We start from the raw sequence: 13,481 nt of genomic DNA, 5'->3' as shown, positions 1-13,481 counted from the left end.
CAGCCGACAAATGATGTTCTAAAGTCAGCTGCGGATCAGGAGGACACCCAAGTTGTGGGCCGTCTCTGAGGGGTGTAAGCTTTCACCCCCCAGGCTAATAGATGGAAAATCCGGACTATCCTTGGGAGGAAACAGCACAGCTTGTGCTCAGCAGAAGAGATCCAATATCTGCTTATGCCTGGTGAGTGGTTAATATATCGCAACTGTGGCTACAGTTCTTCATTATTATATGAAGATAACCTATCCACAAGCAAGCGATATGTTATTCTCAAATGAGAAAGCAGCTGCTCTGTTTCATAATTGATTTGCCAGATGTTCTTCCCAGGATTCATTAGTTTCTTGCATAGCCAGATAAGCTACAGGTATGTTCAAGTTATGATTGAGCCAGAGGTGGTATTCAACTGGTTCTGACCAGTTCTAGTGTACCGGTAGCGGAAATTTTCAGTAGTTCAGAGAACTGGCAAATACCACCTCAAGCTGGCCCCGCCCTCCCACCCCCACCGTTTCCTGTCCTATATTCCCTTCTTTTTTTAGCTCAGCAGAGTGGATTGCCACACCTCAGCTGAGCAAAAAAAACCAACAGCTCAGCTAACCAGCGCTGACACAGAGGTCGTTTTTTGAGCCATTTTTGGGCTGTTTTCCAGGCCATTTCCAGGCCAGTTTTCAGGTTGTTTTGGACCATTTTGGGGACCATTTTCAGGCCAGTTTTCAGCCTGTTTTTCCGGCTGGTTTTGGTCAGCCAAAGCCAAAACAATGGTCAAAAAACAGGCATGCACAGCCAGCTGGTCTTTGGTTTTCTTGCACTCCAGTACGTATGCATGCACAGGCATTCTGGTTTGGGCACTTGGTGCTGAAAAGGTTCGCTATCACTGACCTAGCCCAACAAGAGGTGTATATGTTTACTGTATTGGAGAATGGCACAACAAACAGAAAAATGCACTGATTTAATTTTACTCCTTATGTCCTCCTCTTAGAGCAAATATATGTATCTGACCATATCCGCTTGTGAAGAATGTCGGACTTAATACAAAATTTATATATTCAATTGTGGTAATATACTTGTATTCCATACTTATGTGAATATTTTGTTTAGATCTTTGCCAGCATTATATTACAAATGCAACAAGAATTTTTAACACTAGCCATTTTTCTGACTCATTGGTACAAGTTACATCCATAGTTGATTTTTATGTGAGCAAGAACAGCAATCAAACTGAAGGATAACCTCCCTGAAAACTCAATTTACTAAAATGCAATAAATACACTTTGTGTTGCTGCACTCAGAGTTATTTTATTCCCTATCGTTCTTAGTAACTAGAAACTGTTGTTTAAAAAGTGTTTGTTTATCACAGCAGTATTGTCATATTTATCGTGTATGTGAATATAAAGCTACATACTAATCACAACATATAACAGCGAACTCTAGCCCACTTTAAAACAACCACATATTTATTTATGTTTTCCGATCATAGTGAAGTTTGGACAATTAGCATAGTGGGATGGTTAGATAAAATTACACATAACACAGCAAGATTTTTTTTAGGTGCTGCCAAATATTGTCAAGTGAGCCATAAAGTTCTTGTGGAATTATATATTAGTCTGATAGTGCTACTCGAATAGATTGAAGGAAAAGTCCTCAGAGGACCTGGTGTCATCAAAAAAAAAATCAAGATGATGGCCAAGACCTCAATGAATAGATCATTTGGGGCATTTCAGATAAACAGATGAGTTGTTGAGAGGAGAAAAGAATTAAAGTAATGTGAACCAAGCATTTTTTTATTTAGAATAGAATAGAATAGAATGTGTTGGAAGGGACTTTGGAGTCTTTTAGTCAAATCCCCTGCTTAGTTAGGAAACCATGCACCACTTCAGACAAATGGTTAGCCAACATCTTCTTAAAACCTTCCAGTGTTGGAGCATTCACAACTTCTGGAGGCAAGTTGTTCTACTGATTAATTGTTCTACTGTCAGGAAATTTCTCCTTAATTCTAAGTTGCTTCTCTCCTTGATTAGTTTCCAGCCATTGCTTCTTCTCCTGCACTCAGATGCTTTGAGAATAATTTGTCTCCCTCTTCTTTGTGGCAACCTCTGAGATATTGGGACACTGTTATCATGTCTCCCCTAGTCCTTCTTTTCATTAAAGTAGACATATCCAGTTCCTGCAACCGTTCTTCATATATTTTAACCTCCAGCCCCCTAGTCATTTTTGTTGCTCTTCTCTGCGCTCTTTCTAGAGTCTCAACATCTTTTTTACATTGTGGCAACCAACATTGAATGCAGTATTCCAAGTGTAGCCTTACCAAGGCATTATAAAGTGATTTATTAACACTTCACATGATCTTGATTCTATCCCTCTCTTAATGCAGCCTGGAACTGTGTTGGCTTTTTTGGCAGCTGCTGCACACTGCTGGCTCAAGGGCTGCATTACCACATACATATCTTGTGAAGACCACATGCCGATGATGGTAGCAACTAAAAAAGCAGAGGGTAGGAGCCAGAGTCAAAATTGAGTAAGGCGATATTTCTTCTCCTCAAACAAGGAAAACTCTTACAGGAAGTATAAATGGATTACTTCCAAAAGACCATACAACAGGCCATATTACAACATTAATCAAAAGACTACATGTATCATGTCTTATTTTTGGAGGGAAGAGTACAATTTTGCTAGCTTGGGCAGCTGGACAAAATTATAGGTAGACCTTGACTTACTACCACAATTGAAAATAGAAACTTTGTTGTAAAAAATTATGGTCATAAGTCAAGTCATTATGTGATTGGACTTGATTTTATGATTTTTTTTGCAGCAGTCATTCAGCTAGTCACCACAAACAGTGAACAAATCACCACAATCATTAAGTGAATCACATGGTTTAAAATCCAAGTCAGCTTATCCAATGGGACTTTTTTTTGTAGAAAACAGCAAAAGATATCACAAAATGTGATCAGGTTATTGTGGGAAGTTGCAATTGGTCATAAATGCAAGCTGGTTGCCAAGTGCCCCAAAACGCAATCATGTGACTGTGGGGAGGTGGGATAGTTCCATAGGTCGCAAGTAACTTTTTCCAAAACTGTCTTAACTTTGAATAGTCATTAAACAACCAGTTGTAAGTTGAGGACTACGTGCAATGTTTTGATTCATGCGTGTTTCGAGTTTCGAGTTTAATAAAATTTGTGTGCCACCCACTCCCATTGGGACTCTGGGTGGCTCACAGCAAGACAAAAAAAACATTTAAAATTTAAGAATAAAAAATACAATTAAAAGTCCACATCATCCATTCATCTAAGCAGGGCTGGATATCAATCAACAGCTCCAGGCCTGCCGGAACAGCCAGGTCTTGATGGCTTTACGGAAGGCTGGGAGAGTGGTAATGCAAACATTCTAAGCAAGGGTTGTCAAACTCAAGGCTTGGGGGCAGGGCCAGCCCTTGGGATGCTTAGATCTGGCCCATGGGGCCATCCTGGAAAGAGCTAAGACTCAGCCCATGGTGCTTCTGCCAGCAAAAACAGAGCTTGTGAGGGCCATGCATGGCATCCCCATGCCCCATTTATACTGGCAGAAGTTGCAGGAGGCCATCGCAGCCAAAAACAGAGCTTGGGAGCCCATGTTTGCTGGCAGAGTGCTCAGGCCACCACAGTTGCCCCGACATGAGTGGCATTGAGCTGGCCACCCCCATCCCGGCCACATCCACCCCAGCGCCTCAAGGTCAAATTCAACCCTGATGCCCCCCTCAATGATCTCAATTTTGACACTCCTGTTCTAAGCCAACTGTATGTAATTTACCATTTTTTCTAATTATCTTCTGCATTAGGATTGCATCTCATTCTAACTCTCCCTTGTGCCACAGGAATTAAATATAAGACAAATACACAATTTAAAGATAAACTAATTCCTTGGACGAGTATTCTACTAATCTCATGCACTGGTTATTCGGGCTTTTTTTAAATGTACTTGAACTGAACATCTTTATTCTGAAAAAAAGAAAGAAAGAAAAACAAGAATGATGCTGCAGAATATGTTTCTGACTGTCATGTCCCATACCATTTTACCTGTGATATGGATTAGGAACGTATTCCGGATTAGGATCTCTTTTTTAAAAAAACTCCATCTGGAAGCTTTTTCCATTTTCCTTTCCTAAATAATATAGTTTTGACTCTTTCCCTAACACAATTAATTAATAGTGACATGAACAAGTTAGAAAACAAAAAAGCAACTGAGAAAATTCACACCTAAGAGCCACTCTTCTAATTAAGAGCCAATATGGGCTAAATTAGAAACGACAATTAATATTTCCGAGTGGGCTAACTATACATAGTATTTGATATATTACCACTCTACAACTTCTCAAAACTCCAGGAAGAACTACCGTAGGTTTCCCACCCTGACAAATTTAATTCTCATTTAATTTGTGTAAGATCTCTTAACTCCTTGAACTTTCTCTACACAGTCTGCTGTGTGCATCAGAGAAGTGTGATGGCATCAAAAGGCATTTACATGTATTTGTACTTTGGCTATTTGTATTTTAGTAAGACACTAAGCTCAAAGGATCTGGATGATTCCGCCAATTCTTAAATCTATTATGCAAGTGAAAGAAAGCCCTTGGGATTGATTGTGGCCTACTTCGTGTTTTATTTCTTGCAATTCATTTGAAATTAACATAAACACTGAAAGATTTAGGACTCTACATCACTCAAAAGCCTCTGGCTTCTAATACAAGCTGGCATCCTGAATTTGAACCACTTGAGGAGTGATAACAGTTGCTTTGAAATTGAGATGGTTCACACAGACTTTGGTCTTCAAAGAGAGAAGCTGACATTTAAAAACCCCAACAATCATTCCTTGTTCTCTGAGTTCATGGAACATATAGATTCCATAATGAGAATATTAGTGTCATGTGTTCATTCTGTACTTAAACAAACACATCTACTACAAAAAAAGTAGGATTTGAGGTGAAAGTTCAGCTAAGAGTTCTTATCATTATAGGCTGAGAGACAACAGCCTTTACCTCCTTAACCATAGTATGCTGAAGCAAAAAATATCTACCGTGTTTCCCCAAAAAGAAGACAGGGTCTTTTGATCCCAAAATAAGCACTTGGCTTTATTTTCAGAGAGGTCTTATTATTTTTGAGGTGCAGGAGGCGGTGAGCGTGGTCACCTCATTGCTGCTGCTGTGTTGCAATATTTTCAAACAGGGCTTATTTTCAGGGGAGGACTTATTGTAACCGCATGCACTCAAAAGCCTGATTGGGCTTATTATCCAGGGAGGTCTTATTTTCAGGGAAACAGGGTACTGTGCTTGAATCTGTTTTGAAAGTAGTTCATTTATCTATCTATCTATCTATCTATCTATCTATCTATCTATCTATCTATCTTTCTCCCTCTGTGTGTGTGTGTGTGTGTTTGTATGTGTATGCACATACACTATATTGCCAAAAGTATTCGCTCACCTGCCTTTACTCGCATATGAACTTACTGTAAGTGACATCCCATTCCTAATCCATAGGGTTCAATATGACGTTGGTCCACCCTTTGCAACTATAACAGCTTCAACTCTTCTGGGAAGGCTGTCCACAAGGTTTAGGAGTGTGTTTAGGGGAATTTTTGACCATTCTTCCAGAAGCGCACTTGTGAGATCATACAACTGATATTGGATGAGTTTACGTGGCCTACCACTTCATGGCTGAGTTGCTGTCATTCCCAAACACTTCCACATTCTTATAATACAGCTGACAGATGACTGTGGAATATTTAGGAGTGAGGAAATTTCACGACTGGATTTGTTGCACAGGTGGCATCCTATCACAGTTCCACGCTGGAATTCACTGAGCTCCTGAGAGCGACCCATTCTTTCACAAATCTTTGTAAAAACAGTCTGCATGCCTAGGTACTTGATTTTATACACCTGTGGACATGGAAGTGATTGGAACACCTGATTCTGATTATTTGGATGGGTGAGCGAATACTTTTGGCAATATAGTGTACATAGAATGTTTGCATACAAAAATGGTTACGAGATGTGTTCTTCAGCAACTTTTAGAGGAAAATCCTATACAAGTAATTTATTATTAGAAAATATTTACCTAACATTATATACCTTATTTTCCAGAGTATAAGATGCTCCGTAGTATAAAATGCACCTTAGTTTTTAGGGAGGAAAATAAGAAAAAAAAATTGCCTCTGCCTACCAGCATCCATCTGGCTAGCGTCCTTAGCAAACAGCCTGGTCAGCTTCAGCACATTAGTTCGTTGGTTGTGAGTATGCACATGCGGGCTCTAAACAGGTCTAAAACACAATGTGTGGAGGCCGAAGGGTGGGGGCCTGGTGGATGGGCGGGGCTACATTTGGTGTATAAGACGCACCCAAATTTTGACCCTCTTTTAGGGGGGAAAACTGTGTCTTAAACTCTGAAAAATATGGTATGTCATAAAATTCAACAGCAAACAGAAATATACTGCTAACACCCAACAAGGGATTAAGTATTCTTCTTTGTTTCTCTGCAACAGATATATCTGGAGTGAACATCAAGTCGTCTGACTTACGATTGGCTGTCTTGCTTTGATTGCTCTGGACTCTGTCACTTGATTTGCTTGAGATCGAGGAGACACTGGAGCTCCTGACAAAACCAAATGTGGCGAGTTTAGCCGGCGGCAACCGTGAATAACCAGGAGGGCGAAGTCCGGACTGACATGGCTTTGGAAGATTCGATTTTGTAGCATTTGAACTTGGACCGTTTTTAAGATCAACTGGAAAATAAAATAAAATTATTGCATACATTTTTTTTAAAAAAAAGGTGGAGATATATTGTTGGATCTTGTCAGAACAAACAAGAATGGCATTGAAAAGAAAACCATCCCTTGGAACTTCTTGGCCATCCCAAATTTATTTAGTTATAAATCATCCCAGATTGGAGTAAAACATTAAAACATACTGTGCAAATGGCAAGCAAGGAGAAAAAAAGAATTTCCATGATAGTGATTAGGAAGCTGAAAATAAGGGAGCCTATGTCCTAATGTCTTTAAACAAATCTGTTGTTTTTTTCAAAAGAAACTAGATAAGAGATTTTTCCCCCCTGCCTGTTCAATGATATAAGAATCCAGGGACATCAAACATTTGAAATCCTCTGAAATTCAGGACAGACAAAAAATTGACAGCTAGCATAAAGTCAAAAATCTCTTCCACTAAATCTGGCAAGAGTCGCCACATTAGAAAGATTGAAACAGGTTTGAACAAGTCATTTTTCTAGTTTAAATTCATTTCATCTTATTTCCACACTCTTTTATGTTTGTGTGTTTATTTTAAGAAATATGTCATTAATAGATTGTTCTAATTTTCATGCACATTGAAACTAACACACTGATTTGATGTGCAATTTTTTTAATATATATTTTGGAATGCAATCATATTGGAATGTAATACACATCCTTTCATTACTATACATATTGTGTATACATTTGTTCATTAGATAACTGAATTACAAAATTCAGAAGAATGCAAAATCCGATATATAATTTTGCTTCAATTAATATGTGAATTGAGGAAATACAATTCTATTTTTAAATTCGACCCATAAAAGTGGCTTAAATCAATTAATGATGTATAAGGCAGCCAAAAGTTCTGGGTCAGGACCAGAAGCTCCAAACTTCCCAGGCCCAACTGATAGGAAATGAAACAGAAGACTGCTATTGCATTAACTCCTTGATTGTAGCTTATCATGGACATCTCATAGTATGATGGACTGAAACAGCCATTGATTTGACCCAAGCGAGGTCTTTTATCACCTTAGTAATGAAACACAGCCAGGATTCTGACTGTTTCGATTCAACAAAAGAAAGAAAATGGGTATGAAGGGTTGCCAAAATGTGTAAAATGAGTATGTATCCTTAATATCTATTAGACCAGGGGTATCAAACTGATGTCATCATGGCAGTATTACGTGATGTATCGGGACATTTTCCCTCTTCGCTAAACCAGGCGGGGGCGTGGCCAGTGTGTGACATATCCAAGAGTGAGCCGTGAGTTTGACAGTCCTGTATTAGACCTTCAAGATAGACCAGACTAAGATACCAATGTTCTATAGATCAATATTACCTTTATTGTAACAGAATCTTGCAAGACTGAATGTGCTTCCCCCTTCCTCTCTTTAGCTTGTGAACTAAGGAGGTACTTGCATGAGAAGTTTATTTACATTACTTTCTTGGCTTGGGAACAAACCCCTTTTATCTGACTACTGCCTTGGCAATGGCTCTTGCTCCTGTTCTTCAAGGCCACTCTCTATGTCCTCTACTGTATCTGTCATGGAAGAAATGGAATAATCCTCTTTAAATTATTTCCTGTAAGGACACAGATTTCCATCTTCTTCTTCCTCACATTTGATTTTCTTTCCCCCCCTTCCCAATGTGTTATTTTGTTATTTTACTATTTCTTCCAATCTGAGTTAATGAACTTTGCTCTAGTTGACTATTGCTTTAGCCTCTTAAGCAACAGTTTTAATGTTTTAGTGTTCTTTGCTAATAAAATACCCAAATCTGTTAATTTACCCAGATTTTTTTAATTAATTCCCAGATATAATATTAACGTGGACAGTGAAATTGCAAAAGTTGTGGCTTTGACGCTCAGTAGATAGGTGATGAAGGATTAGCTATAAAAAGCAGAATATAGTGAGTTATTTTTAACAAAAGAAAAAAGGATTTTAAAGGTCTTTTAAATCTCTAAGCCAAATAAATTAACGGGGGAGGGGGGGATACTGCCTTAGTGACAGTGTGAGAAAAGTTGAATTCCAGTATAGGAAAGGATTTGAAATTAAAACTGTTAATTCTGTAATATCCTTAAAGGTAAAGTTAAAGGTTCCCCTTGCACATATGTGCTAGTTGTTCTTGACTCTAGGGGGCAGTGCTCATCTCCATTTCAAAGCCGAAGAGTCAGCACTGTCCAAAGACATCTCCATGGTCATGTGGCCGGCATGAATAAATGCCGAAGACACATGGAACTCTGTTACCTTCCCACCACAGTGGTCCCTATTTTTCTACTTGCATTTTTACATGCTTTTGAACTGCTAGGATGGCAGAAGCTGGGACAGGTAACAGGAGCTCACTCTGTTACGTGGTGCTAGGGATTCAAATCGCCAAACTGCCAAACTTTCTGATCAACAAGTAGTATCCTTATTTATACTATATTTGGAATACAGTATTGGTTGTGTGGACCTTGGTGTTCTCCACGGTTGGCTATTTGCTTGTAGACATTTCATTACCCAACTAGGTGACATTATCAGTGCTATTAAGCATGGGCTTTGTTCCCTATTTATATACAGCAACTTGTCTTGCCTGTGTTGGTGTGGATGTGATTTTCTTCTTGGTAGTTCTTGGTTTCTTTTTACCAAGAAAAGAGCATCCCCATGAAGCTACTATATATAAACAGGCAAGGCAAGTAATTTTGAAGCATCCCCTACATGGAACTACATTTTTCAGTGACAGTTCAGTAAAATTTAATACAAGCTTCTAACAAAGAGTTACAGTAAAGGCACTTACTATTTATTCGTTAGAATTCCCCAACCATCTTTTCAGCAGTACTGAGTGTTCACATATTATATTTATTAGATGCACACAAATAATTGATCTGTACACTGATAAAATTTGCATATAACATTCAACATTTCTGATGGAACATACTCTTCCATCAGAATTTAGGGTGGCCCAGACTTTGTTAGCCTTTTGTAAAGCTTTAAAGATGTGGCTATGTGCTCGAGCCCAGAGCCTTGAAAGTGTTAGGGGCCCTGTTACCCATTTGCACTGTTATTTTTTGGGTCATTATTGTGATATTGTTTGCCAATGCAAGTCTATTAGATTGAGAAGGACAGCTATAGAAATTGAATAAATAAATAAAATTATATAAGATTCAATATTTTTTACAATTGATGTGGACTGCACATTAAGGATCAACAATGTAGTACCTATGAGTCCAGTGTATATGATGCTTGTATCGGTGCTAACCAAGATGCTGCTTTCTCTGATTTTAATTGTTTGAATTCTTTGTCTAAGACTTAATGCATGATTCACTCTTGATAAAGGAACCCTTAATGAGAATCATTTTGTTTCTGACAGTGACTATATCCAAATATTGTGGCTGATTTATTTTCAGAGCCTGTGGAACAATATCCACATTTCATAACAGCAAGTTTCTTCCTTCAACATCCATGGGAGTAAATTCATTATTAAAATGAAAAACTTTTGTTATGAGCTGAGCTCCATCTTGTTGTTCGAATGCCCCTGTATAGGCTTCATCTCTGAAAATGTGACAACTTTGTGTTTGAAAAAGAATACAAAATGATATTTAAAACATGTTTAATTCTTTTTTCTTTAATGGATGTTTTAATTAATACATTTCAATCATAAACATCCCTTTTTCAGATCTGCCAAAATAAGCAGAACAACATTTCAAAATGATCATCAGAATATCTTAGCTCCTGGCTTCTTGAAGACAGTCACAGATTTAATCATTATACCATAGTATGCATTCTACAAAAACCAGCGTCTTTGAACACTTTGCTAGTTCTTGTCTGAAAATATGAAAATATTTCCAGGTAAACATTCACTAAAATGATACAAATATAATTCTAGCGCTCTAATGACGCGCAAAACGCACATGCAGTGAACGGGCAGCAATGCCGCCAGCAGCCCACCCCTGCCCTTCAGGTGAGATTGACCACACCCTCCTGACTTTCTGTAAGGGCCTGAAGACCTAACTCTGCCAGACAGCTTGGGGCTCCAAAGGTGGACCATCTCATTTGAGGGGTTTGATGAATTAAGAGGCAATACCACCTCCTCCCCCATGCTGTTCCTTTCATCCCCATCTTTTAAATATAATTTTACTAGCTGATAACCTGGTGTTGCCTGGGTATTTATTTATAGGGGGGGGGAATATCCAGACCAAACATAATTTCTAATGTTGGATTTTCCCCCTTACCAGAGGGAGCCCCCTTGTGGGGTACTGTAAGGCCGTTACCCTGGCAACTCCATTGCGCTGTACAGTACAATCATTTTACAGCAGTACAGTAGAAGCCATTTTAAGGCACAACAGGCTGCAACTTAACAGAACACATACCCCAAGGGGTGTTAGGGGTATCTTACCCCCATAATATTTTTTTTCCAGAGAGTAACTCATCTGTGTACCAAGTTTGGTTGAAATTGCTTGAAGTGTTCCAGAGTTATGCTGGAACATACACACCACACAGCCATTTATATACATATGCATATATACATATACATATGCATATGCATATACATATGCATATACAGTGTGTGTGATTTCTATTTTATCATTTTAGAAATATTTATCTGTTAAGTTTTTAATCTTTTAATACTGTAAGCCACTGAGAGTCATTTTGATATGAGATGTGGGGCAAATAAATTTAATAAATAAATGATAACTAAACACTATCAAAAACTCAGATAAGCCACAAAGGCCAACACAGTATGAAACTAAATAACGTATTAATGTCCACATTGAATGATTCTCTGAGGTATAAAGGTACTTCAGTTTCAGCTACTTTATAGATAAACACCATTAGTTTTGCTTAAGAGCCATTACATTCCACACTATGCAAGACTTACATGCTCCCTGTATGAAGATAAAAATCTTTATTACTGCATCTGAATCTGTGGCAGGACACATCCATTATTTAAAGAAATATTTTGTGGTTCAAGCAAATACTGCAAATACTTAGATCATTCATGCTGAAGCTGCCTTCCTTCAGAAGTCTAGATTCTGGCTCAACATTAGACACATTAGGTTTAAGAATAGAGATTATTAGCAATTTTTTACTTATCTTCCTGCTTAAATCCCTGCAGCACTTTAATCCTTCATTTCTCTTAATTTAGAATAGTCATAGGAATACTGGTAGCTTTATTAAGCTAAAGGGCAACCAAGCATTTCTCTCCGCGCCCCAACCTTTAAGGAAGAGTTCGCTTCTGCTGACATGTATTGATTTCTTTAAAGCTCATATGAGAGGTTTCCAATTGAGCTAAAAATCAGAGATTGTAAAAAGCTGTTTATCTTTTGTCTTTTAAATTTAATGTAACTCTGTACTTTGGAAATACAATACAATACAATACAATACAATACAATAGCAGAGTTGGAAGGGACCATGGATGTCTTCTATTCCAACCCCCTGCCTAGGCAGGAAACCCTATACCGTTTCAGACAGATGGCTATCCAACATCTTCTTAAAGTCTTCCAGTGTTGGGGCATTCACAACAATGTTCTAATACAAATTCAAGAAGCATTCTCTATATGCAAATAATAATAATAATAATGATGATGATAATAATAACAATAATAATAATAATAATAAAATTAGCAGTGTTTTATTAACATAATATTCATTCCACTGGAATCAAAACCTAAAGAAATCTTGTTTGGCTGTTCCCGATAGTTTCATTTCGTTCTGAACATTTTTTTTTTTAAATATATTTTATTCATTTTCACATTCCATTTGCAATCACTTATATACAGGGTATTTACTATAAAAAAAGAAAAAAAAAGAAATAAAACAAACAAAATAAAAAGGAACACAACTCATCATTCACAACCCCACCTAACACTTCCATCCTCCATACACCCCATCTACCTCCTCCAACTTTCCTTTCTCCCTCTAACACTCCCCTCCTACTTCCCTTTCCCCTCAAACCTTCCTTCTCCCCTTACTCCCCACACACCCTCCTTACATTCCCCTTACTCCTTCCTTACTCCTCCCTCTTCTTTCCCTCTATCTCCCTCCTTGGTGTATGCCTTTATTCGAGTGTTGTTTAATCTGATAAAAGTAAAATAAAGCAAGGAAAAAAAAAAGAAAAAATATATATAAAGAAAGAAAAAAGAGAGAAAAGAAAAAAGAAAAAAAACCACCGTATATAAATAATTCTTGTTCTTATTGAGACTATTTTAATGCCCCCCCACCCCCCCCCCACAAATCCCCATCCCTAATCCTCCCGACTTCCCAGGGCCCACACCTGGCACTACCTTCTGTCTAAAATATCTTGTATACATATGGATTAAAAATAAAAGTAATATGTCAAAAGAAAGAAAAACAAAAAAACAAAGAAAGAAAAGAAAAGAGAAAAGAAAATAAAGAAAAAAAAAAGAAACCACTCTTTGTGTTGATCTCAGCCACCCATCTTTATCTATGCTTAAATAGTATAAGTCATTCTATCTATATTTTATTCTCGTCTCTTACTTCTTTGTTATTTACCCCAACCTTCTGTAGACTCTCCCGTTCCTCTTCCTAAACCTTATATTCAGGTAAACATTTATACAAATTTGTGTAGGCATCAATATACAGTCTAACCAAAATTGATCCCTTCCGATAAAATTTAAGCAACGTGGTTCATGCCACATATTCAAATATTACTTTACAGAAGAATAATCAAACTTTCCCTTCTAATAAAATTTAAACAGCGTAAATAATCTTTCTTAACCTCCTTTTCAAACAAT

The 13,481-nt window shown here is 37.7% G+C and overlaps 1 protein-coding gene across 4 annotated transcripts in view; it reads right to left on the bottom strand.

Annotated features, from left to right (window-relative positions):
• The window catches only part of MTUS2 (microtubule associated scaffold protein 2), a 342,103-nt gene that overhangs the window by 207,747 nt on the left and 120,875 nt on the right, over positions 1-13,481 (bottom strand). For 3 of the 4 annotated variants that reach the window (XM_087721256.1, XM_087721253.1, XM_087721255.1), the window contains exon 4: positions 6,539-6,742. The exons of the other annotated variant lie outside the window; for it this stretch is intronic. In XM_087721256.1, the coding sequence (XP_087577382.1) occupies positions 6,539-6,742 (204 nt within the window). The remainder of the gene's footprint in view (positions 1-6,538; positions 6,743-13,481) is intronic. 4 annotated transcript variants of the gene reach the window in all.

Source organism: Thamnophis sirtalis, unplaced genomic scaffold, assembly GCF_051295495.1.
Source record: "Thamnophis sirtalis isolate CommonGarterSnake01/CBP01778 unplaced genomic scaffold, rThaSir2_p1.2 scaffold_8, whole genome shotgun sequence".
Taxonomy (NCBI): Eukaryota; Metazoa; Chordata; class Lepidosauria; order Squamata; family Natricidae; genus Thamnophis; species Thamnophis sirtalis.
Note: the sequence above shows the minus strand (reverse complement) of the source record. Positions and strands in the feature narration are given on the sequence as shown.